Source organism: Mirounga leonina, unplaced genomic scaffold (assembly GCF_011800145.1).
Source record: "Mirounga leonina isolate KUSES-001 unplaced genomic scaffold, KU_Mleo_1.0 Mir_165, whole genome shotgun sequence".
In the NCBI taxonomy this organism is placed as follows: Eukaryota; Metazoa; Chordata; class Mammalia; order Carnivora; family Phocidae; genus Mirounga; species Mirounga leonina.
In genome coordinates, this window is record NW_023270415.1 from 43,796,974 (window position 1) to 43,823,420 (window position 26,447).

Below are 26,447 nucleotides of genomic sequence, written 5' to 3' on the forward strand. Positions count from 1 at the left end.
GTGATATAGAATATTCATTCATTCAACAAATATTTGTTGAGCACCTGTTATGTGTTCTTGGTGCTGTTTCAGGCCCCCTGTCATTAGGGAGCCTACCTGCTTCCAAATATCACACAGAACATACTTGTACTAAAAAAGTATTTATTGTTTATCTGAACTTCCGATTGAACTGGTATTCTGTATTTTATCTGGTCACTGAGGCTGTAGTCATCCACAGAGAGCAGCTTGACTGGGCTGGATAGCTGCACTTATATGTGTGGGAGTGGGGGCTGGCTTTCAGCTAGGCTGCTTTCTCCATATGCTACCTCAGCTTCAAGGAGACTTACCCAGGCTTCTTTACATAATCAGTCTCAGGGCAGCAAAAAGGTCAAGGTGGCAACTGTAAGGCTTCTTATGGCCCATGCTCTGAAGTCACAAGGGGTCATGTTTGCCAGTCTATTGGCCAAAGAAAGGCTCAGGGCCAGTTCAGATTCAGAGGGTGAGGGAAGACGTTGTGCTTCTTGATGAAAGGAGTGTCAAATTCACATTGAAATGGGACATATATACAGGAAAAGGAAGGATTTACAGCCATTAAATAGTCTACCACAAGTAGTAAATGCCAAAGAAAAATCCCTGCCATCAGGAACCGAATGTTCTTCCAGGAAGGACAATGAAGATAAATACTTATCATTGATACAAAAGAGAAAAATAAAACAGAATAAGAGGTTAGGACGTGTTGTCAGGGATGTTGTGGGAGGTCTTCTTTTGTCTAAGGTGGTCAGGAAGACTTCCTAAGAAGAGGACATTAGGAGAAGGAAGGGAAAAATGAAGGGGGGGAAATTGGAGGGAGAGATGAACCAGGAGAGACTATGGACTCTGAGAAACAATCTGAGGGTTTTAGAGGGGAGGGGGGGAGGGGGATGGGTTAGCCCGGTGATGGGTATTAAGGAGGGCACGTACTGCATGGAGCACTGGGTGTTATATGAAAACAATGAATCGTGGATCACTACATCAAAAACTAATGATGTATTGTATAGTGACTAACATCACATAATAAAATTTAAAAAATAAATAAATAAAACCATGAGGCTGATGAGAGCACCGGCAGAGTGAGTGTATGTAGAGAAAAGAAGAAGCCTTCAGGCTGTTTTTTGACCACCCCAAATGTCTAGAGATCAGGGAGATGAGAAAAGCAGCCAAGGAAAATGAGGAGTATCCAGTGAGGCATGAGGACAGCCAAGCATTTGAGGTCCCAAAAGCCAAGGGAAGAAACATTTATAGGAGTAAGCAAGTGTCAAATTCAGCTCCATCAAATATTTGCAATTTAATGCTCACTAGTGATTTCAACCTTGAGTATTTTTGCTAACTACTACAAAAATTCTAGGAAGGACAGTTGTTATTTGAGAGTGGGATACTCTGTAGAACATGTTTATATTCATTCTTTTAGAGATTGCCTAAGCTCTGCTTCTCTCTTAGAAAGCTACATATCAGGACAACATTATTTGGATACTTAGAACAGTATCATTCACTCATTTATTAATTTGACAAGTATTATTAGATGCCTCTTGGCTAAGCCCTGGAGGTACACTAATGAACTAACAAGATCCCTGTTCTTTTTTTTTTTTTTAAAGATTTTATTTATTTATTTGACGGAGAGAGACATAAGCAGGGGGAGGGGAGAGGGAGAAGCAGGCTTCCCGCGGAGCAGGGAGCCCGATGTGGGGCTCGATCCCAGGACCCTGAGATCATGACCTGAGCCGAAGGCAGACGCTTAACGACTGAGCCACCCAGGCGCCCCAAGATCCCTGTTCTAATGGGAGAACTTTCAATTGAGGGGCTTTACTCAGGCCAAACATCACCTCCTCTACCAGTCTCTCCCCAGTTTTTTCCAGTAGTAACCCTCCCTTCTTTATACATGTCTCTTTCATAAAACTCAACACATATAATAGAACAGCCACTTATTGCCTCTGCTGGGAAACTCTGCCCTCTCGTAAGGAAGCAAGCCTACCTTTGTCATCTTTATATACAAATTCCTTCATAGGTAGGTTGGCAATAAGGTCTATTATTAAATCCAGGTAACATTTGCAAGAGAAAGGGAGCACTCTTAATAATCCTATCAAGACAAAGCATATAAACTGGGGCTGCCCAGGGCAAACAGGGATGTATGGTTACCCTATGCCCTGTTACTATCTCAATAACTATTGAATAAAGACTATGCTCCTGAAGAAACACCTTTACTGAAATATGGCTTAATATTTTGCTTTTTGCTTTAATTGAGGATCAATAGGTAGGAAATCATATTAGGAAAAGTGTTTCTGCCTCTTTTGTAAAACTGTTATTGGAGACTCTATTAGTTTGTTCAGTGTTCCTCATAGAAGGAGCCACATAATAATTCCTCTTAGAATTGAATGCTGGAGAAATTGTTGCTTTTTTCAAGAAGCTGCTTTCTTTTCCTAGATAATGAGAGCTCTGTGATACATCAGTCTTCCCCGTTACCCTGCCAGCACGAACTAGAGCTAAATTATATCCTCAAATTGCTGATAGGGTATCATGTCAGATTTCCCAATTGTGACTTTCTTATTCCTCAGACATTTTTGAGCACCCACTATGTGCTGAGCTTTGTTATTTAAGCCAGCAATATGGCAGAGATCCACACAGATGTGATATTTGCCTTCATGGCATTTTCTTGGTTCTAGAGAGTTTGAATACTTTTAAAATATGGTATTAGGATCTTTTCTTATAGGAAGTCTTCAATCCTTTCTGGAGAAGGTGGATATTAAAAACAAATTGGGGGCACCTGGGTGGCTCAGTCAGTTAAGCATCTTACTCTTGATTGCCACTCAGGTCATGATCTCAGGGTCCTGGGATCCAGCCCCACATCAGGCTCCACACTCAGCGGGGAGTCTGCTTAAGATTCTCTCTCTCCCTTTCTCTCGACCCTCCCCTTGCTCGTGCTCTCTCTCTCTCTCTCTAAAATAAATAAATATATCTAAAAAAATCTAATAAAGTGCAATAACCCAGCACATTAGATAGGGGTGTGGTGTGTTAGGAATGGAAGGCAAGAGGAGAGGTAAGGTAGGGCGTGAAGTCACTTGAGTAGACCAACAGCTTTGAAGCTCATATTTGCATATTACTGTTTTCTTGTGAGGTTTGAGACACACTATTTTGCTTTTGAGAAAGAAAAAAAGGCATACTTATGAAAATAAAATTACTTCTAAAACTATAGTTAGCATCTTTACTATTAGTAAAGAATGCTTGATCAAATAAAGCATATGAGAATATTGTCAAAATCCAGAAATACTGTAAGTGCTTGTTGACAGGCTGTAGAGAAAGTGGAACTAATGATTGTGTTTTAATACAATATGCCCTAGGATTGAATGAATATTTGTATTCTAGAATACAGTCTATTCTTGCAGGACAAGAAAATAAATACTGTATTTTTTAAACAAATAACTTGTCTACTTATAAGATGAACTCAGCTATTATTCTTAGAGAAAGTCTTAAAGAAGCTGCTGTAGTCTTCCCAGCCTGGAGAAGGAGGTTAGAAGTCGACTGGAAAACACTGTCTTGGCTAGTAAACACCACCATCAAAACCAAGAAACATGTCTTTATGTTGATTTAGCATGTAACAGTGTTGAAGAAGAAAGGTCAGCTGAAGGAAGTCTTCTTCATTTGGGCAGTTAAGTTCTTCCGCTTGAATCCGGGGAAGAGTGGGAGTGTGGTGGGTACAAGAGGAGAAACGGACAGAGCAATGCCATGAGAAGGAGGGATGGAGGACAGAGAATGAAAAAGGCACAGAAGGCTGCTTCCACAAAGCTGGCCGTGTTGGACATTTCTCTTCTATGACTGCATGTTGAAATGTATATAAAACTGGTAGCATGAAACACTTGACCAATGTATTATATTAAAAGAATCGGGATGCCTATGTGGCTCAGTAGGTTGGACGTCTGCCTTTAGCTCAGGTCAGGTCCCAGGGTCCTGGGATCGAGCCCCACATCAGGCTCCCTGCTCAGCGGGAAGCCTGCTTCTCCCTCTGCCTGCTGCATCCTCTCCCCCTGCCCCCCCGCTTGTGCTCTCTCTCTCTCTGATAAATAAATAAAATCTTTTAAAAAATAAAAGAATCGAAATTTCTTTGTGGAGATCTCGAGTCCCACTGCTTCTGAGTATTGATTATGTTGCTTCAACAAGCAGGAATAAAATTAAAAACTGAGATTGACATTAACTTGCCATGGAAGCCTTTTTTAAGTCTATCTACCGAATACTCTAAATAATGCATTCTTTTTATTCCCAAAGGAAATGTGACTATAGTAGTCATATTTCCTCTATAATATAAATGAAATTTGTATTTCTTTTAGCCTGTGTTTGTGCCTTATATCCAGCCTTCCCACTCACTATCGTTACCATAATGACATTTATGGAGGGATCATGTGTTTTCAGTAACTTTAAAGGCCATCTATGGACCTTAACCAGCTCAAGAGGAGAATTCACCGAGATCTAGAGTGCTTCAGATGACACTGTAAAAATTGGATTGCCTGAAAACGCAGGTTCCTCTCACAACAGAATTCTTCTGTGCATACCCAGAGAATGATAGGCCTGGAGAGGGATCTTCAGACCATCTCCAGGCAGAATTGGTGGCTAAACCACAATAGGTGTCTGCAACTTGAGGAGTAATGTAACTTACCCAAGAGTGCCCATTTCCCCAAGCTGCAGCCAGTTTCACTGCCAAATAAAAATAACCTAGAGCCTTCCACCTTGTCATCATCCCTCTCCTGGTTCTCTCTCGGGTACTCAAGGATGTTCAAAACTGAATACCAGCAACCATCAGAAATAAAAAGCTGAACTTCAGGGTAAATCTGACCAGAAAGTCAAACCTGTTTTTGGCTCTGCACAGCAGGGAGAGATCTCTTTACTTGCTGTCCAATCACGACAGCTTTTTGAGCGGAAGTTCTATGAAGAAACCCCTGCTTCAGCTCCACCCTGTGAACTGGGGATTCCAAGGTCACTGGCACCGCTGGAAAAGACAACTGCAACAACTCAGCACGTAGTATCATAAGATGGTGTGCTTCTGAGAACTTGTTCTGAGCCGTCCACCTGACCAAACAGCATCACCACCATCATCTGTAAAATATTAACTTTATGGGGCAGGAAAGTGGTACTGAGACGTACTAGCCTCTGTCAGGATGGAGTTTACTTCTTTGAAGATTCAATTGAGGAGGCTACATGACGAATTTGAATAATTAGGAGTCTGTTTTTTTTCTTCATTTGATTTCGGGATTGCAGTGTCACTTCAGGTAAAAACCGAAGACATGTCACCTAGGTTATGAAAAAATAAAAGCTTTAAACAAAGAAGAAGCCAAATTTGGGGAGAGAAGAGATGTTGTTGAACTTGAGTCTGTATTTCTGAAGAAGAATCGCCTGGAATTTTACAAAATCAAAGAACACAAACATCATCTTTGTGTTTATATTAGGGAGTAAGCATTTTAAAGCATGCAATATGTATTTTAAACATTTTTCTTCTTTTTAATCTTGCATTGTACCCAAAGAATGCTAATAGTTACCAAGTTGTTCTTTGGCAGAGTAACCTGACCCTCCCAGAACACAGAAAAGAAGTGTGATAGGATGTGACTGTAGCACAAGACAAAGTTGAGTCCTCAACCCTGAGCAGATATTACCTAATCCAAAGTTGCTGACCCAGGTTACCCGGGAACATTTCTCTTCATTGCATTATATACATTACAGGCAATGGAAGACAGTTTCCATGGCTCCTAATAAAGAGATTTTTCTCTTTATTACGAGAGCAAAGTGGGGGCTTACAGATACTGTTTGAGCTTATCTTTGAGCGGCTCAGCCTCCTCATCTATATGCCACAGCTTCTCTCAGTTGGTGCTGGTTATCTCAGGAATAAAGTATTCAGTCTCTAGAAGCAAGTTTCTTCCTACACCCAGAAAACAGGAGGACGAATATTGTGTTACTTGTGCTAAGATGGTTGAGCGTCACTAGCTACAATCAGCTTCTCAAATCTACACTGAGTGCGTCCCCAGCAACTCATGGCATAGTAAGGAACATGGATGTTTGTAAGGACACATTCCTGAGAGGCAGCAGTTCTAACAGCCCAGTGACCTGGCTTACTCATTCCGGTTTCTTTGTGCAGAGGCATTTTGTTTTCCCAAGTCCTTCACCATGTGCTAACAATTAGACAATGACTCCATAAATGAGTGTCATGGACGGTGGGTGGTGTGTTTTCTTAGTCCTTTATTGAAAACATATGGAGATATTTATATATAAATAGAAAACAAGAGAATGCTGCCATCATGTTAGCAGCAGCTGATAAAATTCTACATGAATAGAAATTAAACATCTCTACCTACGCCAGAATTCTGGTTTATTGACATCTGCACATCCTGTCTAATTCAGCTTGAAAGGATGTTTTATTATTTTAGTTTTTGTGTTCCTAGTTGGAAGGAAATTGTGGGGCAAGAGTTGTTTTTTGCTTTTATTTTTTGCTTTTGTTTTGTTTACTCCTCTCTTTGCCTAATCAAATTACTTTATTAGCAAGGATGATAAATTCTGCCCAAGTAGACCTTGCGTTATGATCATGAAAAATCATTTTAAACGCTATACATTTAACTACAGTCCCTGTATTTTAAAATTAAAAGTGAGGACTTATGGCCCGACAGTTGGGAGAAAGTGTCAGCAGACAGGGTAGTGGAGGGCTCGAGAGCTCGGGCTTCGGGAGGCAGACCTCTCTGCATTTGCCTTCTGGCTGCTCTACATACTAACAGGGTAACTTCGGGAATGTTATGCAATGTTACCAAACCTCCATTGCTTCATCTGTGAAACGAGAACTATAATCGCACTTGTCTCATAGAATGATTGTGAGCATTACAAGGGATAGCTGAAAAGCCTTTCACGCAATGTCTGGCCCATAGGCAGCCCTGCAGAAATGCCTCCTATCATCACTGTAAGCAGCTAACTGAATGGTTTACGTGGAGGCCATCCTTAGAAGTTTGAGAGGTCCAGATGCTTCATAAAACCAGTAAGGACAACCTTATTAAGTGCTAATTATGCCCCAGCCTTTACAATGAACTCTTTCTTACAACTCCATGAACTGCTGCCATTATCATACCCATTTCGTAGAAGAAGAAACTGAGAGGTTACATAGACTGCATGAAGACACACAGCCAATGATTGATTAATCCGAGGATCAAACCCAGTCTGAATAATTGTAAAGCCCATACTCTTTATCTCTCTGCTAAACTGGCTGCCACACATACCTTTAAAACTTCTTTATATATATCATTCTCTATGTTCCTAGCAACATCCTGGGACATTGTACAGAAGCATTCACAAACTATGGAGCGCCCTGTCCCAAGGACATCTGCTCATTTGCAATTTAAGAGGGCCAAGAAGTCCTTAATGCACATTTTGTGAGGGGCCCTGGCAAGTTCAACTCATGCAACCACTTTCACTTTGGCCCACAGAGGTCTTTCCTTTGAAGGTGCTCAAAGCTCCAGGTGCCCAGGCTCATTATTCAAGCTTTAGAAAAGAGAATTTGTCCTACTCTACAAGATGGAGAAGCCAGAAGCCATGATGACATGACTTGGGGACAGAAGGAGAAAGTCATCCCCCTCGGTAGCCCAGCATAGAATAGAATAGAATAGAATAGAATAGAATAGAATAGAATAGAATAGAATAGAATAGAATAGAATAGAAGAGTGGGTCCAGGGCTATATCCACCTCCCCAGGCTGCTCAATAGTGTTGAGTCTGACAGCCAAACTGCTACCTAGCCCCACTTTAATCTAAGTAGTGCAAGACTTAGGAGTGCTTTGTCCAATTTTCTTGTTGGAAAAATGGGATCTGCCTGCAGTATGGGAACCTTCCCATATAAGATCATCCAATTTTGTTTTCATTTGCAGATTATTGTGATGTTTCTATCCTCCTTTTTATAGGAGATCGAGTTTGGGGTGGGGAGCAGCAGGGCATATAAAGGGAGAAGGTTAGGACTGCCAAATGACATGTCAACTTCCTGACCTGCCATCCGTGTGCTAGTTACATGAGCCCTAAATGTGTGAGACACCAATGCAAATATTTTGCATATCATTCACTCGAATGATGCTGCTGTTGTGCGGTAGCCACAGCTGAAAGCTGAGATGACACTTTTTATTATAAATGCCTCGGGTCTTTCTCTGAAAATCACCAGGAAGACAGAAATCCCTTGGAAGTGAGAGTGGAAATATGAGAAGACTTCTGCTTTGTTAACTTTCTCAGTCATTACCAACGATAGCAGCAACGTGTTGGTATCCCAGGGCCCCCCCATGGGTCCGATAAATGCCGGCAACATCCTCCTTTAGAATCCAGCACTGTTCTTGTCCTTGTAACAACAGTACAGTTCCATGGCAAGTTAGGAAATCACTGTAAAAAGGAATCTGTTCCAGAAAAAAAACAAAACAAAAAAGCCCGCACCCCTCAGATTGTTACATAAGTGAAAAATCATTTGAATTCATAACAAGCCTTACTTATCACTCCGTCCCATGCTAGCGATGGCAGCGTGGAGTCCTGGCAAGCAGAGGATTCCAGATTCAGCTCTACCATTTGCCAGCTGTGTGACTTTAAGCAAATCACTTGACCTCTCTAATCCTCAGTTCCTTTTCTGTAAAACAGCAATAACCATAAAGCTGCTTTGTCTACTTTATGGGTTATAGAAGCAGGTAAAAGGAGATTGCAAATGTGAAACCTCTCTGGAAGCTCTGTACAAATGTTATTATTGACTTTTACTAGGTGAGTAATAAGGAATGACTAGCAGTGCCGTCCAACGATAACATGGGAATAACTCAACCAGGTAGTTGGTAGTTGGTAATTGATCAGTCTTGGAGAAGTGAATGGCTCCTGGGAAACAAGATAGTTAGGCCAATGGTAAGGGCTTTAAACTTGTGAGTCTAGGGCTATGTGGCAATTTAATTGAACAGCCTGGCCGACAGCCTCTCATATCCTAAGCTCTTGCAGTGACAATGTAGGCTATGTGAAATCACTGCATGCTTTCTTAGCAGACTTTATTTGGAAAGAGTTTACAAACTAGTGGCCTGACAGAATTGCCAGGGTTTTAAGCGCTATGGCAGTACACCAGACAGAGCAGTGTTTCATGTGTTGTCCTATTACCTCCCTCCCTGGAGATTCAACAGATGGAGCAACATCAGAAACCCAAGGCAAACCTGTCCGTTTGATGCCTAGAAGCTTCAGCAGAACTCACGATTAAAATAAGATCAAATACCTATTTAGAGGAAAGAGGTACAGATAAATAGGTCCTCGGGGCATACCTTCTTTTGTCTGAGCTTGACTAACACTATCTGGAGATACCTACCACGTAGGAGGCATCGTATCCCGGTGCACACTAGGCATTTGAGAAAACTGGTTGAAAGGCTATGATTGCTAGTAGAAAATAGTTGAGTAACTCCAACATGAGGCTTTATATTTCCTTTGATTATATTTTTTAAATCCTTCCAAGTCAACTTGAGTTTGGCAAATCCCAGAATGAGTAATTGTGCATCCCAGAATGCTTAGATAATATGCAGACCAGACCCTAGGTCAGGCAGAGTGGCCTGTGTTTTGGCAAGAACTGTCGAGGAGATAAAGCATTTGATTATTGTTGTTTGATAGTTCCCAAGGAGAAGGCAAAGAAGCAACAGATAACGAACCAAACACTTTTCTCTTTTGTTTAGGCAAATATTTCCAACTACAGCCTGGTGATGGAGTCTGATCAGGGAACCTTCTTACCCTCTGGGCTGCAATTCACTGGCAGTGAAAAGGCCAGGGCCATCATGGAGGAGGTCATGAGCCTGCTGCAGCCGGTCAATATCACACAGGTCTTTAGGGCTGGAGAAGGGACAGACATTAACTTCTGGATCCAAGCTGGAGTGCCTGGTAAGACCAAAAAATGAAGTCGGTGTTCTTTAGGTACTGCTGCTGATTTAAAATCAAGGTGCTATTCAAACATGCCACAGCAATACCGATAGGCCAATTAATACATGGAAACTCTAAGCTTTTGTCTATAAAGTATAATCTGATGATTTCCAGACTTGGAGTAATAATATTAATTTGCGTTTGTTTACCTATTTGTCTTCTTTTTCTAAATTATAAGTTCCTCACTCCCAGAAATTCTGCTTTAATGATTCTGGCATAGGACATACAAATCTGTTTTTGTTTTTGCTTATTTTTTTAAACAGGTATCTAAATGGTGATCTCATGACCAAAATTTGAGAGCTAGAGTACAAGGCAATTATTACTACTGATAATGCTTCTAGTTTTGGTTCTCTGCTAGGAAATCTTCTCTGACCCAAATAATTTCCGACCCAAATACCATGGTATCTGAAATTTTACCAGTAGAGCTTTATTCTTTGAGGGTTGGGTGCTTCCTACTAATCATTTTTTTTCTTAATGCAGACTCTTATATGAGGTTAGACTAAACTAATTTTCCCTGATCAGTGATTTATTAGGTTGATATTTTTAAGACAAGTCCTGGGCAGGAGTGAAATTATGGAATAGGAGTAGGCCTCAGGAAGTCACAGGACTACAAAGTAGAATAATCTTAAAGAGACAAACTTATACTACTTCACAAATTTGCCCTAGACTGGCCACGGGAAAGGGTTATTGATGATAGTAAGCATCTGTGACCTGAAGTTGTTCCCTCATTATATCCATAATCAAAAGCACTTTAAAGGATCTATTTGCAGATTTTTCTGTATTTATGTTATATCAATAGGAAGTCCACCTTTTCAGTAGTTTTAATATTACTGTTTCCAGAACCATTTCTGTGGCTACAAAACATTGTATAGGTTAAAAAGAAAAGCATCTCTCTCTAGATCCACCCCACTCCATTTCCCCAAGCCTGTAAAGTAAATTTCACCAATAGCCTCCTGCATGGATTTAAGATTTTTAAAAAGCTTATTCTTGAGATATCATAGATTTTTTAAAGCATATTTTAGGTTTTAAGTTTTATAATAATCTTTCATAACTAAAAATAGAAGGAGCTTTCCTTTATTCTAATACAAGGACCTAGATTCTCTTCAATGGTGTGTGTATATTATACCCATATTTTGAAATATCTTAAAACAGCATTTGCATTTATGGTGCTGTGCATCATCTGGACAGATCTGAGACTCCCTCCGTATCTGTAATTTTAATCATGATCAAGGTCTATGGGAAGGGAATTTGCCCTTTTAAATTGTATGGAAGAATTTGTTTGAATTCTAGATTTTTCCTGAGCCTTCATGTTTTCAATAGGAGTCTTCTTAAAAATTGAGAAAACCTGAGTTAGTTTGCGGGGTGGTAGCTGTGAGGAGAAGATTGACAGACTGTGGGTGAACTGGAGTGAAGGGGGGCACAGAGGAGGAGCTGAAACCAAAAACACAAGTAGAACAAAGAAACTGGTACTCGCTGCTCCCAGGGATTGTGTGCTTTTGTTGCATTGGATAGTTGAGAATTTGCCTGAGCTTTATTCCTTCCATGTAGATAGTCACAAGAATGGTTCTCTTTGGAATTAGCAGGCTGATTTGATTGTCTTCACAAAGGTAAGGAGGCCTTTCCCCTCTTGCTAAGGTGAGGTCAAATCTGATCACCAACTAATGGAGTGGAGTGGAGAATTTGAGCCCCATTATGGTTTCTTGAGAATTAATACAAGTTACAATTTATTGAGTTCCTGTTACTGATCAGGCACTCTGTGAGGTTTTTGCAGATACTCTTTTTTTTATCCGTACGGCCATCCTAAAAGGAAGGTACAATTATCCCTGTTTTGCACTTCAAGAATCGGATTCAGAGGGACTAAAGAACTTAGCCAAGGCTATCCTGCTCTTAAGGGCAGAAGAAGTTACCCTGAGAACAGGCCACTTTGTTTTCAAGGCTGGTGGCCCTTTTCCCACAATGTGCAAACAACACCGGGGAGTCTGGAATGCTGAGATGGTCTTCCAAATCTATGGCAGTGTCTGAAATGTTTGTCTTACTCAGCTCTTGCTTATGCAAAGGATTTCAGTACATTCCTGCTCCAGAAAAATTTACCCCTGGGGAAAGGAGTTTGTTATTGTAAATAACTACTTATTTCTTCTCACATTCTTTATTCCACTCCCCTCTGTACCTCTGTAGATCAGGAACGTTTGTAAAAAGTCAGTGGTTCATTTAGACTGCAGCTAATGTTTCTTGGAATTCTTTTTAATTTCTTTTAGAATACTATAAGATGGAACCAAATTATTGTTGTCTTCCCCTATTACCATTGAGCTATCTTTTGATACTTTAAATGTGGGCTATTTCTGGAAGAAACAATGGAACTGCTTATGTTGTATCTCTTGTTACCTATTGAAAATTTCAGGAACTTTAGAAAAAGGTGAAGAACCATAGTTAAACAGAAAAAGAAAATAAAAATAGGCCAGCTGTATACCCTGTGTTCCTGAAAACTGTCATGTTGTAGTAACTTAAACCTAAAGTTGGAATGCTAAATACTAATTAAGTTATGATTTACACAACTGCTCACCTAAGTTTTCAAAAATTAATGAGAAATAATGTTCCCAAAAGAAAACACCAGACCTTTCTTCTTTCTCTTTTTCTTTCCTTTCCTCCTTTGATTCAATAAATGTTTATTGAGCCCCCATCGTGTCCTAGGCCTATCAAATTTCTGTAGCCTGGTGGCTGGTCCCCAATTTTTTTCATGTTCTGTGTGTACTCAGTAGACTAATTAATTAAGAACTAATTAAGAACACAGAATTAAAATTCAACATGATTTTCATTAATTATAAAAGCCAAGTAGATTGATTGATGAAAGGTTCATCTTTGGAGAGGAGAGATGTTGTCCTTCATCCATCTAGATGATGTCCATAACGGACATGATAACTATCAACATAAGTATAAGGCTTTGGGGGTGATCCTTTTTAAAGGAAAGTATCTTAGACGTATTTTCCATATAAACTCCCTGTTTAGATATTTTTATACTCCAGCCTGCTCCCACGGCAACTTTCTTCCACACTCTTTCTTATTCTTCCCCTCCAAATCCTAGACACTCTTGAGGTTCACTCGGTATTCATCAGTGTCCATGAATCCTTCCTTAATAGCCCATGACACCGTATTGCTTTTCTAAATTTCCAAAGCACTTCTGTTTCCCGTGATCTGGCATTTGAACTGCACACTAATATTGTTCTTGGATTACTAGGAGTACCCAGTGATCAATTCCTTGTGGTCAAGGTCAATGGTTTCTACTTTGCTTCCTCTATAGTTCTTAGTTTTTTAGAAATTTAAATTCTTGTAAATCTGACATGAGAGGAGAAAACAAAAACACAAACACAGAAATAAATATTTTCTCAACAAGCTTTGGGTCCCTCATCTTAGGATTGTGGACAAAATAAAGGATGCTGAGAAAAGAGATATAAAGGTAGAAAAAATACTGGAAGAATGATATAAATTAGGGAGGCTAGAACAGTTAGGATTATTTCTCTTAACGGAATAGACTGGAATAATATCTTCTAGTAATTCAATGGTTTTCCTACATAAAATGGTAAGCAGTAGTTCTCTGACTCTTCCAAAGACAACACGAGCATAGACTAGTCTAAAAGGGATTTACGTTAGTCTCTATTCAAAAATTCCTGATAGCAGAGAGACTTTACATCTTAATTTTTAGCCTGATTCTCTAATTATGAACTTCAGGTGAGAGTGAGAGGAGTCTGTTTCACTCTGAATATGTCAGTAATGAGATATAATCCATGTTTTCCAGATGTCCTCACATGCATCCTTCTTGAACATCTTCTTTCTTTAGAAACTCTTCTATTGGGACGCCTGGGTGGCTCAGTCAGTTAAGCGTCTGCCTTCAGCTCAGGTCATGATCCCAGGGTCCTGGGATCAAGTCCGCATCGGGCTCCCTGCTCCGCGGGGAGCCTGCTTCTCCCTCTGCCTCTGCCTCTCTCTCTCTCTATCTCTCATGAATAAATAAATAAAAATCTTAAAAAGAAAAGAAAAAAAGAAACTCTTCTATAAAATATATATTAATGAAAAAAAATTAGATACTCTCTTAATGTGGCCTGAGAGAGTAAGCACACCCTGATTCCATTTCTACCAATAGGAGTTTCCTCATCTGCTTCAGAATCTGAGAGTTAACCTTTTTCTAATATTGTTGGCATGTGGTAGACAGTGAGCTGGAAAGAATTAGCGTGTGTTTTCTGGCTTAATGACTTCTAACTGCATGTGCTATCTTAGGCAAATGATGTAATTTTTCTCAGCCACACTTATTTCTTTTTTCTTTTTTTTTTTTTAAACTGAAGTATAATTGACACATGTTGTGTTGGTTTTAGGTGCAAACATAGTAATTTAACAAGTCTATATGTATGCTATGCTCACCATAATGTAGCTACCACCACAATGGATCTGTCACCATACAATTCTGTTACAATACCATTGACTATATTGACTATGCTGTGCCTTTCCCCTCCATGACTTACTCATTCCATAACTGCGAGCCTGCACCTCCCATTCCCCTTCACCCATTTTGCCCATCTTTCCAGCCCCCTTCCCTCTGGCAACCACCAGTTTGTCCTCTGTATTTATGGGTCTGTTTCTGCTTTGTTTCTTCATTTGTTTTGTTTTTTAGATTACACATATGAGTGAAACCATGTAGTATTTGTCTGTCTGACTTATTTCACTTAGGATAATACCCTCTAGGTCCATCCATGTTGTTGCAAATGACAAGTTCTCATTCTTTTTTATGGCTTAGTAGTATTCCTCGTGTGTATGTGTGTGTGTGTGTGTGTGTGTGTGTGTGTACCACATCTTCTTTGTCCATTCATCTATTGATGGGCATGTAGGCTGCTTCCATATCTTGGCTATTGTAAATAATAGTGCAATAAACATAGGGGTGCATATATCTTTTTGAATTTGTTTTGATTTTCTTTGGGTGAATACCCAGGAGCAGAGTTACTAAATCATATGGTCTTTCTATTTTTAATTTTTTGAGGAAACTCCATACCATTTTCCACAGTGGTTGTACCAATTTACATTCTCACCAACAATGCACAAGGATTCCTTTTTTTCCACATCTTCATCAACATTTGTTATTTCTTGTCTTTTTGATACTAGTCATTCTGACAGGTGTGGGGTGATATTTCATTGTGTTTTTGATTTGCATTTCCCTGTTGATGAGTGATGTTGAGCATCTTGTTGTGTGCCTGTTGGTCATCTGTATGTCTGTACTCATTTATTATTAAGCATTCTTACTAATTATCTGGCGTACAGCACTGGGGAATCAGTAGTAAAGAAGATAGACAAGATCTGTACCCTCACAAATTATACATTCTACTGAGTGAGACTTGGTTATCTTATATGCAAAATAGGTATGGTAACCACCAAGCCTCAATATGTATCCCCTCCCCTCCTCTGTCCCCTATCTCACTGACTGGCACCACCATCCAGAAACCACACAATCATCCAGAGCATACATCAAAGTGGTCTCTAAGTCCCATTTACTCTGAATTTCTTTTATTTCTTAAACCTGTTCACTCCTCTCCACCACACAGACCTTGTCTCATCAGTATTCACTGATTTTCCAGTGGCAGCTTCCTACTACCATCCCAATCTGCATTCTTGGTCCCCTTCCATCTAACTGGCTCACGGCTTCCAAAATGAACTTTCTAAATTGAAAATCAGTCTATCAGTTGGGTTGCTTTTGCCTGCAAAATAGAACAAAAGACCCAACTTAGAATGGCAGTAAGGAGAGTTTTAAATTCACTTAAAAAGAGCTCTGGAATGGGTGGTTACAGAATGCTTGATTTAGTCATCTACCACATCAAGGACCTTGGTGCTTTACATCTTTCCACTTTGCCATCCTCAAGATGTTGACTTTTGTCTTCAGGCTTGTCCTCTCCTGGTCCCAAGATAGCTGCAGTTGTTCTAAGCAACAAATTCTCACACATTGTGCAGTAGTGGAAGAGAGAATGCCCGTGATGGATTTGTCTTTTTAATCGTGAGGCAGTTTCACCCAGAAGCTGCAAAGCAGATTTTTCCATAGTCTCATTGGCCGAAATTGTAAAACATGTCTGTGGCTAAATCAGGCAGTGGCAATGGAGTAGAATTACCAACATTGGCTTATACTGACCAAATTTTACTTTCCGGGCCTAGAAGGGGGCCCAGTCACCACTGAAAAGGTAGCCTCCTGATATATGAGCAAAATTGGGATTCCTTAGGAAGAAGAAGAGGATTCCTACTGGTAAGCAACTAAGAATAGCTGCAATATCTGATTATCTCTGCTTCTTGCTTAAAATTGTTCAGTGTCTCCCCATTGTCTTCAGAGGATCATGTCCTTTCCTAGCATGGAATTCAATGCCTTTTTCTTTCCACCCTCTGGCTGGTGTGCAGCCTCCTCTCTCATGGCTTCCCACCCCTTTCTGTTTACCTCTTAGAACAAGTCACATTCACTGAAGCTCCTGGTGCACCCTTTGCTCTCACACTTCCTTGCCATTGGACTCTGTTTTGTCTTCTTCAACAGCGAATTCCTACTCATGCGTGATGCAGCAACTTGTTCTCCTCCTCTCAAAAACCTTCTTTGACCCCTCCTGATCCAGGAAATGCCCCGTAATGCCCTCTCCTTGTGGCACTTAGCCTTTTCTTGTGGTTATGGTGAATTCCTCTGAATTCCCAGACCTGAGAAGAAGTGCCTGGCCCTCAACAAACTGCCCATGAATCAAATGCTGAATAGGTAGAGGTTAGGTTTGTAGAAAGAGTAAGATAATGTGAAAGAGGTTTATAAACTCTAATGCCATAACTATAAGTTAGGATTACTTTATTAAGAACTTTGCTTCGGGTGCCTGGGTGGTTCATTGGGTTAAATGTATGCCTTCAGCTTAGGTCATGATCCCAGGGTCCTGGGATCGAGTCCTGCATTGGGCTCCCTGGTTAGCAGGGAGTCTGCTCCTCCCTCTCCCTTTGATTGTGCTCTCTCTCTGTCTCTCAAAATAAATAAAATCTTTAAAAAAAAAAAACAGAAAAGAACTTTGCTTCATTGAGCTGTCCTTTTTCCTCACATATTTAATTGTTTTTGAAATCACATTTTAGTTTCTTCCATCTTTTTATGATCGTTCAGACTCCGTATTGAAGTACCAAATATGCAGATTACTCAGAATTTCACATATTTTCCATCTTGCTTATTTCTGCTTAATACCTCATATGACATTAGACAGAACTAAATTAAAACTTTCCATTTCTACATTTCGAAAGGCCTTTCTTCTAACATGTTCCAAGAAAGGAGAAGATCAGGACACAAGTAGGAATGGTAATGTAAAGTAAATTGGAGTTTCTGGACCCAGGACTCATATGTTTCCCAGTCACCAGATGGAATAGTGTAGCACAGCAGTTCTATGTCCCCTGCTGTCCCTAATTAAAAGATGCCCCCTTTATGGTGAAAACGCACTGTGCCAGTAATGTCTGGAGAGATCATTGCTGCATGGTGAGCAGACCTCACCCCACTGCGTACATGAAAAGGGCACTCTTTGGTTTGTGAATGTAGCCTTCATTTAAGTAGGTGGGCAGTTTCATCCCATCAACAAGCATGGCTCTAGTGCCTAGTAGAAACCAGGTGCTCTAGACACTGAGAATAGAGATGAAGAAAACTTAGTAGGTCTCTTGCTCTTGTAGAGTTTACATTGTAGTGGGTGGGGGAGGGAAAGAGGAAAGTGGGAAGAGACAGGCTCTAACAAAGAAATCAACAATGAAGAAAAATATTAGAAAGAGAGAAGGGTAATACAAGGAATTATAGAAGGTGGCTGCCTCTTACCTCTAACTCAAGTGAGTCAGAGCTCTTGTTTAGGGGCACCTGGGTTGCTCAGTCAGTTAAGCACCTGCCTTCGGCGCAGGTCATTATCCCAGGATCCTGGGATCGAGCCCCATGTTGGGCTGTCTGCTCAGCGGGGAGCCTGCCTCTGCCACTCCCCTGCTCGTGTTCTCTCTCTCTCAAATAAATAAAATCTTTTTTTTTTTTTAAGAGCTCTTGTTTAATGTTCCTTGACTGCTACATGCTAGATAGGTATGTGTACCATCCACATCAATAACACACTCCTGGAAATTGCTCATCACAACAACTAATAAGCTTGTTCTGTTCTTCCCCCTTGCAGTAGACCTGCTTCAGCTCCATAGAAGCCATTGACTATCTAACCATTGCTGACCTGGCTCATGCCCTTTAGTATCACTGACTACAGCCAAGGGGAAGAAGAAAGCATTGTTTATACTCTTGGGCAGTGAGTCATGCACTGCTTTATGAAGACTCTTCTCTTGTTGCCTTGAATTGTTATTTAAAGCATACATTTTCACTTTAAAGTTAATACTCTTTGTATTTTATCTCCTTAACTGGTTTGAGGACCAAGAGAGTATTTTATTCATGCTTATATACCCACAATACTCATTATTACCTGGCACATGATAGAGACACAGTAAATGTTTGCTGACTAGATGTATTGATTTGAAGAAGAACACAAGAAAAGTTAAGTCATGTAAAAAGGAGTTTTTGGTATAGCACCAAGATAAATAATACATGCAGAATAACTATAGAAGTTCATAAGTTGGAAGACAGGTAAGACCTGGAAGAGGTGAGCTTAAGCTGAATATTGAGGACTATCTAGTATCAGAATGGATAGAAGGTGTAGAGAAGGGCAGTTCTGGTGACAGAAATAGTATGAACAAAGGCATGTGTCCCCACTGGGAATGATTAGGAGAATAATTTCACTGAGCAGAGGATTCATCTTAGAGAACAGTGGGTGGTAGGAACAGTTGAGTTATCCCTGGGCCACGTGAAGAAGAGGCATACATTTCAGGTGAAAAACTCTTGTAGCTGATGCAAAGTCACCAGAAGTCTTCAGCAGAAGAGGGAGTTGATGAAAACAGTGTTTTAGAGGAGAGTCCATAAAGTTCATTCTGGCAGGTACCCCATCAACACTTAAGCGGCAGGCTCAATGAGAGGACCAGGAGTGAGAAAGCAGCTTGAGGAATAGTGCAGGGTTAGAAACAATTGCTTTAGAAAATCAGAGAACACTAAATTATGAATCCATTTTCTGTATTATAATGACCCAAAATAACTTAAATTTCTCTATCAACTATTTCCCATGCCCTCTAATGACATAGACTAGAAAAGTTTCACTTCTCTAACTGCCCCTCTCAGGGTCTCAGGGTTAGTTCTTCTAGGTTCCCTGTCCCATGAGTTTGACTCTCTAGCAATTCCACTTAATACTTTACAGATACTCTAAATGACTCCTTATGTAACACTTCATTCAACAGGTAGCTATATTGTATAAAAATTATAGAGGATACACTGAAACAAATAATACATTATATGTTAAAAAGAAAAAAGAAGATAGCAAGAAGGGAAAAATGAAGGGGGGGAAATCGGAGGGGGAGACAAACCATGAGAGACTGTGGACTCTGAGAAACAAACTGAGGGTTCTAGAGGGGAGAGGGTTGGGGGGATGGGCTAGCCTGGTGATGGGTATTAAAGAGGGCACGTACTGAATGGAGCACTGGGTGTTATACGCAAACAAGGAATCATGGAACACTACATCAAAAACTAATGATGTAATGTATGGTGATTAACATAACATAACAAAAAAATTATAGAGGATACAAAAATAAGATGAGGCCCCTTTTCTCTTCATGCTCACTGTCAAGGACTGACTATGAATTGGTTTACTTAATAATCATGAAAACAAGGAAGAAGACTTCATCATGGAAAACTGACTAAAACTATACTGAAATTTTCTGAGGAAAAAACCCCCTAAAAATTATATGAAAGACAGTAGAGTAGAAGGAACTAGGACTTCAAAATATGTCTCCTTGTTCTTAGCTACATTAACTTTGTCTATCCCTACTTTAAGTGTTAGAGACTGTAAAATTCAGAATGGCCTGGTATATTAGATGATGTTAAAGCATGATTTTAAAAACTTATTACGGAAAATTTCAAACACACACAAAAGTAGAGAGAATAATCTAATGACTTCCCATATATTCATCACTTTAGGAATTCTTCATTCATGGGCAGTAATATTTCATTCATACTACAATCACTGTCCTACACCTAGATTATTTTGAAGCAAATGCTCAACCTTATATTATTTCATTTGTAAATATTAATTTCTGTCTCTAAAAGGTAAGGACTCATGTGTGTATGCGTGTGTGTGTAACTGCAATAGTATTGTTCCTCCTAAAATATTTTACAATAATTTCTTAATATCATAGTCAATACAGAGCCAGTTTTCAAATGTTTCCAGTTGTCTCCAAACTGTTCCCCCCCACAGAGTTTTCTTGTTTAAACCAGGATTCCAGTAAGGTTTAAACAATGCAATCGCTTGATATGGTTGGTGCCTCTTAAGTCTTTTTTAATCCATAGGTTTTACCTTCATCTTTCTTCTTCCTTGCTGCTTATTTGTTACAGAAACCAAGTAATTTGTCCTTTGGGATTCCCTGTAGTCTGGATTTAGCTAATTCCATTCCCATGGAATCATTTAACATGTTTTCACTCTCCCTTATATTTCCTGTGAATTGGTAGTTAAATCTAGAGGCTTGATCTGGTTCAAGTTTGATTTTTCTTTACTTTTTTTTTTTTTAGCAAGAATACTTCTTAAGTGCTGTCTTTTATTTCTATTAGCAGTAGTGTCTACTTGTCTCTCTTTTTAAGATGTTAATGGTCATTGAAGGTTATTGACTAGATCCATTATTTCATTGGGATTGCAAAATGTTAATTTTGATCATTAATTGAAAGAATTCTATAAAAAAGAACTTTCCCCTTATTGACTATCTGATCACCCTGAGGTACTTTTGTATAAAAAAGGCAGGATAAATGTTAATTCTTTCCCTTTACTTACTTATTTTAAAACTTATAAGTTGGTTCCCTAGTATCCTCCAAGGATAACTAGTTGGATTATTTTGTGCTATTTATTAGTGAATTTTAAAATATAGATGTGCTTCATTCTATTACAGTAATTATTCTTATTTTATGCTCAAATTATCCCATCTCTGGCCAGCAAGAGCCTTTTTAAGCTGGTTCCTGAGTTTTAACCTGAGTGTGGTAGTCATTGAGGTGTTCTAGCTTTGTGATGTGACAAAATGTTCCAGACCATCTTTTAATATTTCCTTCCCCAGATCTGGAATCAGCTATTTCTCCAAAAAGCCCAATTTCTTCTACTGTGTCATGATATGTAGAGGCCACAGTCTGAACATTAAGTGTGTATGGAAATATGTATTTTTTTTCTCTAAGAAAAAGTATATGATGAATTATATGATATTTCCAATTCAAGTTCAGGACTGCAAAGTTGTACCTTACCTCCCTGATATTATATCCATGTCTCCTTTTTTCTTGCCAAAATTCCTTGTTCTTTTTTTTCCCCTTGTTCTTAGTGCAACAGCATAATCACTCATTTGCTTTATCCTGTAACACACACACAGTAGTTTCAGAATTACAATACCACACAACCAGCAATAGCATGACTATTGAAATAAGTTTGTTTATTATATGATTGTTTGTCTTTAGTACGTATATTCCATTGGAGATGTACAAATTTCTCTCTTTTTTTTTTAAGATTTTATTTATTTATTTGAGAGAGAGAGAATGAGAGACAGAGAGCATGAGAAGGAGGAAGGTCAGAGGGAGAAGCAGACTCCCTGCTGAGCAGGGAACCCGATGCAGGACTCGATCCCGGGACTCCGGGATCATGACCTGAGCCGAAGGCAGTCGCTTAACCAACTGAGCCACCCAGGCGCCCTGGAGATGTACAAATTTCTCTGAACCTGCAGTACAAATTACCTTTAATGTGATATCATTTACATGTTTCATATTTTTGTCTTAAAACCCCAAACTACTGATTTCCAAAATGTTTAAATGCCTATTTATAATTTTTCTTTATTAATCAGGAAAGAAGTTACAGATAGGAATGATTACGAGACTTACTAAAATAATTACCTTGAGTGTCATCATTGAATCCTCCTACATGTAACTTAACATGTATTGAGTGTCTGCTATGTCTCAAGTGTTATTCTAACTGCTTTATATACATTATCTCACATAATTTTATAAGAACCTTTTGAAGTATACATCATTATTTTGTAACCAATTTTCAGATGAGACAGTTGGGACTCAGTGGGTTTCCTTTGTCCAAAGTGACTAAGGTATTAAAGTGGAAAAGCCAGAGTTAACATACTGGTTCATTTTATTCCAATGTCATATATAAGGTACACTCCCTATCCTTAAGGAGTTAGTGGAGAGTTTAGACACAGGAAGAACAAAGTGCAATCGAAGTTCAGGCAAAAGAAACATTAAATTGTGTGGGGCATCACAAAAGAGGTGACAATCTGCCTGAATCTCAAGAAAGAATAGAATTTTGTTGGATAGAGAGGGAGTACGTTCCATGTGAAAAGATGGAAATAAACAAAATTGCGTAGATTAAAAAGTGCAATGGGTTCTTGAAATGATGAATAGTCTGGTTTGACTGAAGTTTAGCATAATATATGGAAATAGAGCTAAAATTGAAAAGGTGCCTAGGACGGTAGTTGGGACTTGAATGCCATTCTGAGGATTTAGACAGCCAGAAGTGAGACATGATGGGGCTCAATCCCAGCCACTGGGCAGGTATCATCTAACCCACATCCTCCTCCTTTGAGAGACTCAAGGCAAAACCTAGCTTCATAGGTCACACATCTAAAGGGTTGGTCTGCATGTCTTCTAGCAATTTCTTGCTAAAGTTGAAATTGTTTTAGGTGTTTTGCTACTTGAAGTTTTGCCAAATTAAGCCTTCCAGCTGGAGAGACCTAGAGTAGTCACATGAAACACCACACTGTGATTGGCACTGGTTGCACTAAAATTCTCGATAATCAACAATAAAGTCTGACTGTAAGTGGACATACTTGGAGTCAAGTAAGTCTTGGAGTATTGTGACACTCATTGATTTCTTATAAGAGCTCTGCTAAAAGATGTTTATCAATTTGATTAATAAGTTTGGGATTATGGAAACAACAGGAAAAATATCACAATTCAAGAGATTTGGGTAAAAGTGAATTCAGATTTGAATAAGGACTTTTTACTCTAGAAATGGATTATATCTCAATTGTATACAATAGACTCCTTATTTCAGGTAACTGTGTTGGCTTAAAATCCTTCCTTTGCTCGGCATTAAAGTGAAAAAACAACCACTTAACCTAATATTCTCATATATTCCCCTCATGGGGATTTCTAACAGAGAATTAAGTCTCCCTATTATCCTGTTTTTATAAGAAAGTCTGAGATTGCATAATTCATGGCAACTAAAGTTTCTTTTATAATATTACATTTGCTATCTTAATTGTCCTTCTGGTTCATAATGCATAAATCAAATATAGTTGAGCTCTGTAAAATCTATTAGTTATGGATCTTTTGAGATCTGAGTGAGCTATTGCGTATTTAGGACTAGTTATGAAGTATGTCATCAGTCTTCCTTCCTTCCTTCCTTCCTTCCTTCCTTCCTTCCTTCCTTTCTTCCTTCTTCCCTCCCTCTCCTCCTTCCTTCCTTCCCTTCTTTCCTGTCCTTTCCTTTTCCTCCCTTCCTCTCTCTCTTCCTCCCTTTCTTTCTTTCTTTCCTTCTGTCTGTCTGTCTGTCTTTCTTTCTTTCAGTAAGAAATAGTCTCCTGGAAGGTAAAAGAACAGAATATTATGTAGAGAAAGGGCATGGCCTTCATCAATACCCAAAACTATCTGGTTATGGAAAGTTTAAGCCTACATGAAAATGTTTGTTGGACACAACTTTACAAAATCCACATTTTTTAAGAGGTAGTCCATTAATTGTTGTTGATGTCATATTTAAGAATGAGGATATTTAGAGATATCACTTTAATATTTTTAGTCAGCACTGTACTACAAAGTGCAGTACATAAATTGATCTGTTGTCCAGAGGGGTCATTGATTCTACACTCACTATTCCTGACAGAAGATTTTATCTGAGATATCCTGATAATTGTAGTCACGTGGCATATTAGCTTGAATTGCCCCACCATAAGCTTTAATTTTTCACTTTGTGCTAGTGTAGACCCAGCCAAAGCCCATATAAATCCAAGATATGTGTTTAGGTTAGAGTTGTGGTTCACACTCTTGACTGCACTTTAAAATCACCTGGGGAGCTTTTAAAATCATATCAACCTGGGGCCCACTCCCAAAGATTCAGATTTAATTGGTCTGGTTGCAGGACCACATCAGTTGCACATGTCCAGGGAGCACCATTTATTGGAAGCATATTCAATCCCCAGGGTCCCCCACCCTCCCAGAGCACAAGTCCATTGTGCTCTATGTGAATGGTGCCAGCTATACTTGTGCAAACTTGGAAACCTAAAGAAAGGGCATGAGCACACCTGTTTTTAGAAGCTCCCCAGAATGATTCCAAAATGCAGCTAGAATTAAGAACCATTTTAAGATCTAAAATAGCATGAGACATTAACAGCATGTATTTAAGAGCCACATAGAAATGGATTCAAATCTTGCTCTACCACTGTCTAGCTGTATAACCTCAGGAAAGTCGTGTAACCTCTTGGAGCCTCAATTTCTTCATAAATAAAATAACAGTAATATATAACTCATGAGGTTATAGTGAAGAAAAAAATAAAGACAGTCTAAGTGAAATGCTTGGTAATGTTCATGCTCAAGAAGCCACTATTATTATTTCAGTTATTAAAGCAAAATGTCTATATTAGTCTAGACTTCTTCAGTACTAACTGACAGAAATCCAACTCAGACAACCTGAAGCAAAAACGGGGAATTTAAGCAAGCCACAAGAAGGGTAGGGTTGGATTTGGTCTGATGGATTCCAGCACTGGAATGCCATTAGGACACATATTCTGTCTCTCTGTGCTTACTCTGGTTTCTTCCATGGTGCCTTCCTTCTCTCAAGCCAGCTGTCCTTGTAGAGGCTAACCTATGACCATAGGCAAGTCATGACTTACACCTTTACAGCCTCTTATGCATGGAAGAGTAGCTCATTATATTCAACTCAGCTGGGAAGATCACGTTGACCCAGCCTGGCTCTTATATCCATCCCTGTGGTCAAGATGTACAGTCCTTAAAATGGAAAGAAGGGCAAAGTGCAGATGAACACAGTAACCACCTTCATTTTCACTACTGAGACTTGATTCAAATTATATAAAATGCACAAAACCTCTGCCATCCTAGGATCTATCAGCAGATAAGGAAGAGCAGCAGTAAGGTCCCAGAAGCAGTAAAGAAATTCTCTGAGTTTAAGAACCCCTCTCAAAATCAATAAAAATAGATCAACACCCTGACATCTAATAGTAAAACTTATGAGTCTCAGAGACAAAGAGAAAATCCTGAAAGCAGCTCGGGAGAAGAGATATGTAACCTACAATGGTAGAAACATTAGATTGGCAACAGACCTATCCACAGAGACCTGGCAGGCCAGAAAGGACTGGCAGGATATATTCAGAGCACTAAGTGAGAAAAATATGCAGCCAAGAATACTATATCCAGCTAGGCTGTCATTGAAAATAGAAGGAGAGATAAAAAGCTTCCAGGACAAACAAAAACTAAAGGAATTTGCAAACATGAAACCAGCCCTACAAGAAATATTGAAAGGGGTCCTCTAAGCAAAGAGAGAGCCTAAAAGCAACATAGACCAGAAAGGAACACAGACAATATACAGTAACAGCCACCTTACAGGCAATACAATGGCACTAAATTCCTATCTTTCAATAGTTACCCTGAATGTAAATGGGCTAAATGCCCCAATCAAAAGACACAGGCTATCAGATTGGATTAAAAAACAAGACCCATCGATATGCTGTCTGCAAGAGACTCATTTTAGACCCAAAGACACCCCCAGATTGAAAGTGAGGGGGTGGAAAACCATTTACCATGCTAATGGACACTGAAAGAAAGCTGAGGTGGCAATCCTTATATCAGACAAATTAGATTTTAAACCAAAGACTGTAGTAAGAGATGAGGAAGGACACTATATCCTACTTAAAGGGTCTATCCAACAAGAAAATCTAGCAATTGTAAATATCTATGCCCCTAACATGGGAGCAGCCAATTATATAAGGCAATTAATAACAAAAGCAAAGAAACATATTGACAACAATACAATAATAGTGGGGGACTTTAACACCCCCCTCACTGAAATGGACAGATCATCTAAGCAAAAGATCAACAAGGAAATAAAGACTTTAAATGACACACTGGACCAAATGGACTTCACAGACATATTCAGAACATTCCGTCCCAAAACAACGGAATACACATTCTTCTCTAGTGCCCATGGAACATTCTCCAGAATCGATCACATCCTAGGTCATAAATCAGGTCTCAACCGGTACCAAAAGATTGGAATCGTTCCCTGCCTATTTTTGTACGACAATGCTTTGAAACTAGAACTCAATCACAAGAGGAAAGTCGGAAAGAACTCAAATACATGGAGGCTGAAGAGCATCCTACTAA

At 39.4% G+C, this 26,447-nt stretch overlaps 1 protein-coding gene across 3 annotated transcripts in view; it reads left to right on the plus strand.

Moving 5' to 3' along the window:
* Positions 1-26,447, plus strand: part of CPQ (carboxypeptidase Q) — a 348,057-nt gene that overhangs the window by 261,601 nt on the left and 60,009 nt on the right. For 2 of the 3 annotated variants that reach the window (XM_035011571.1, XM_035011569.1), the window contains exon 6: positions 9,697-9,898. The exons of the other annotated variant lie outside the window; for it this stretch is intronic. In XM_035011571.1, the coding sequence (XP_034867462.1) occupies positions 9,697-9,898 (202 nt within the window). The remainder of the gene's footprint in view (positions 1-9,696; positions 9,899-26,447) is intronic. 3 annotated transcript variants of the gene reach the window in all.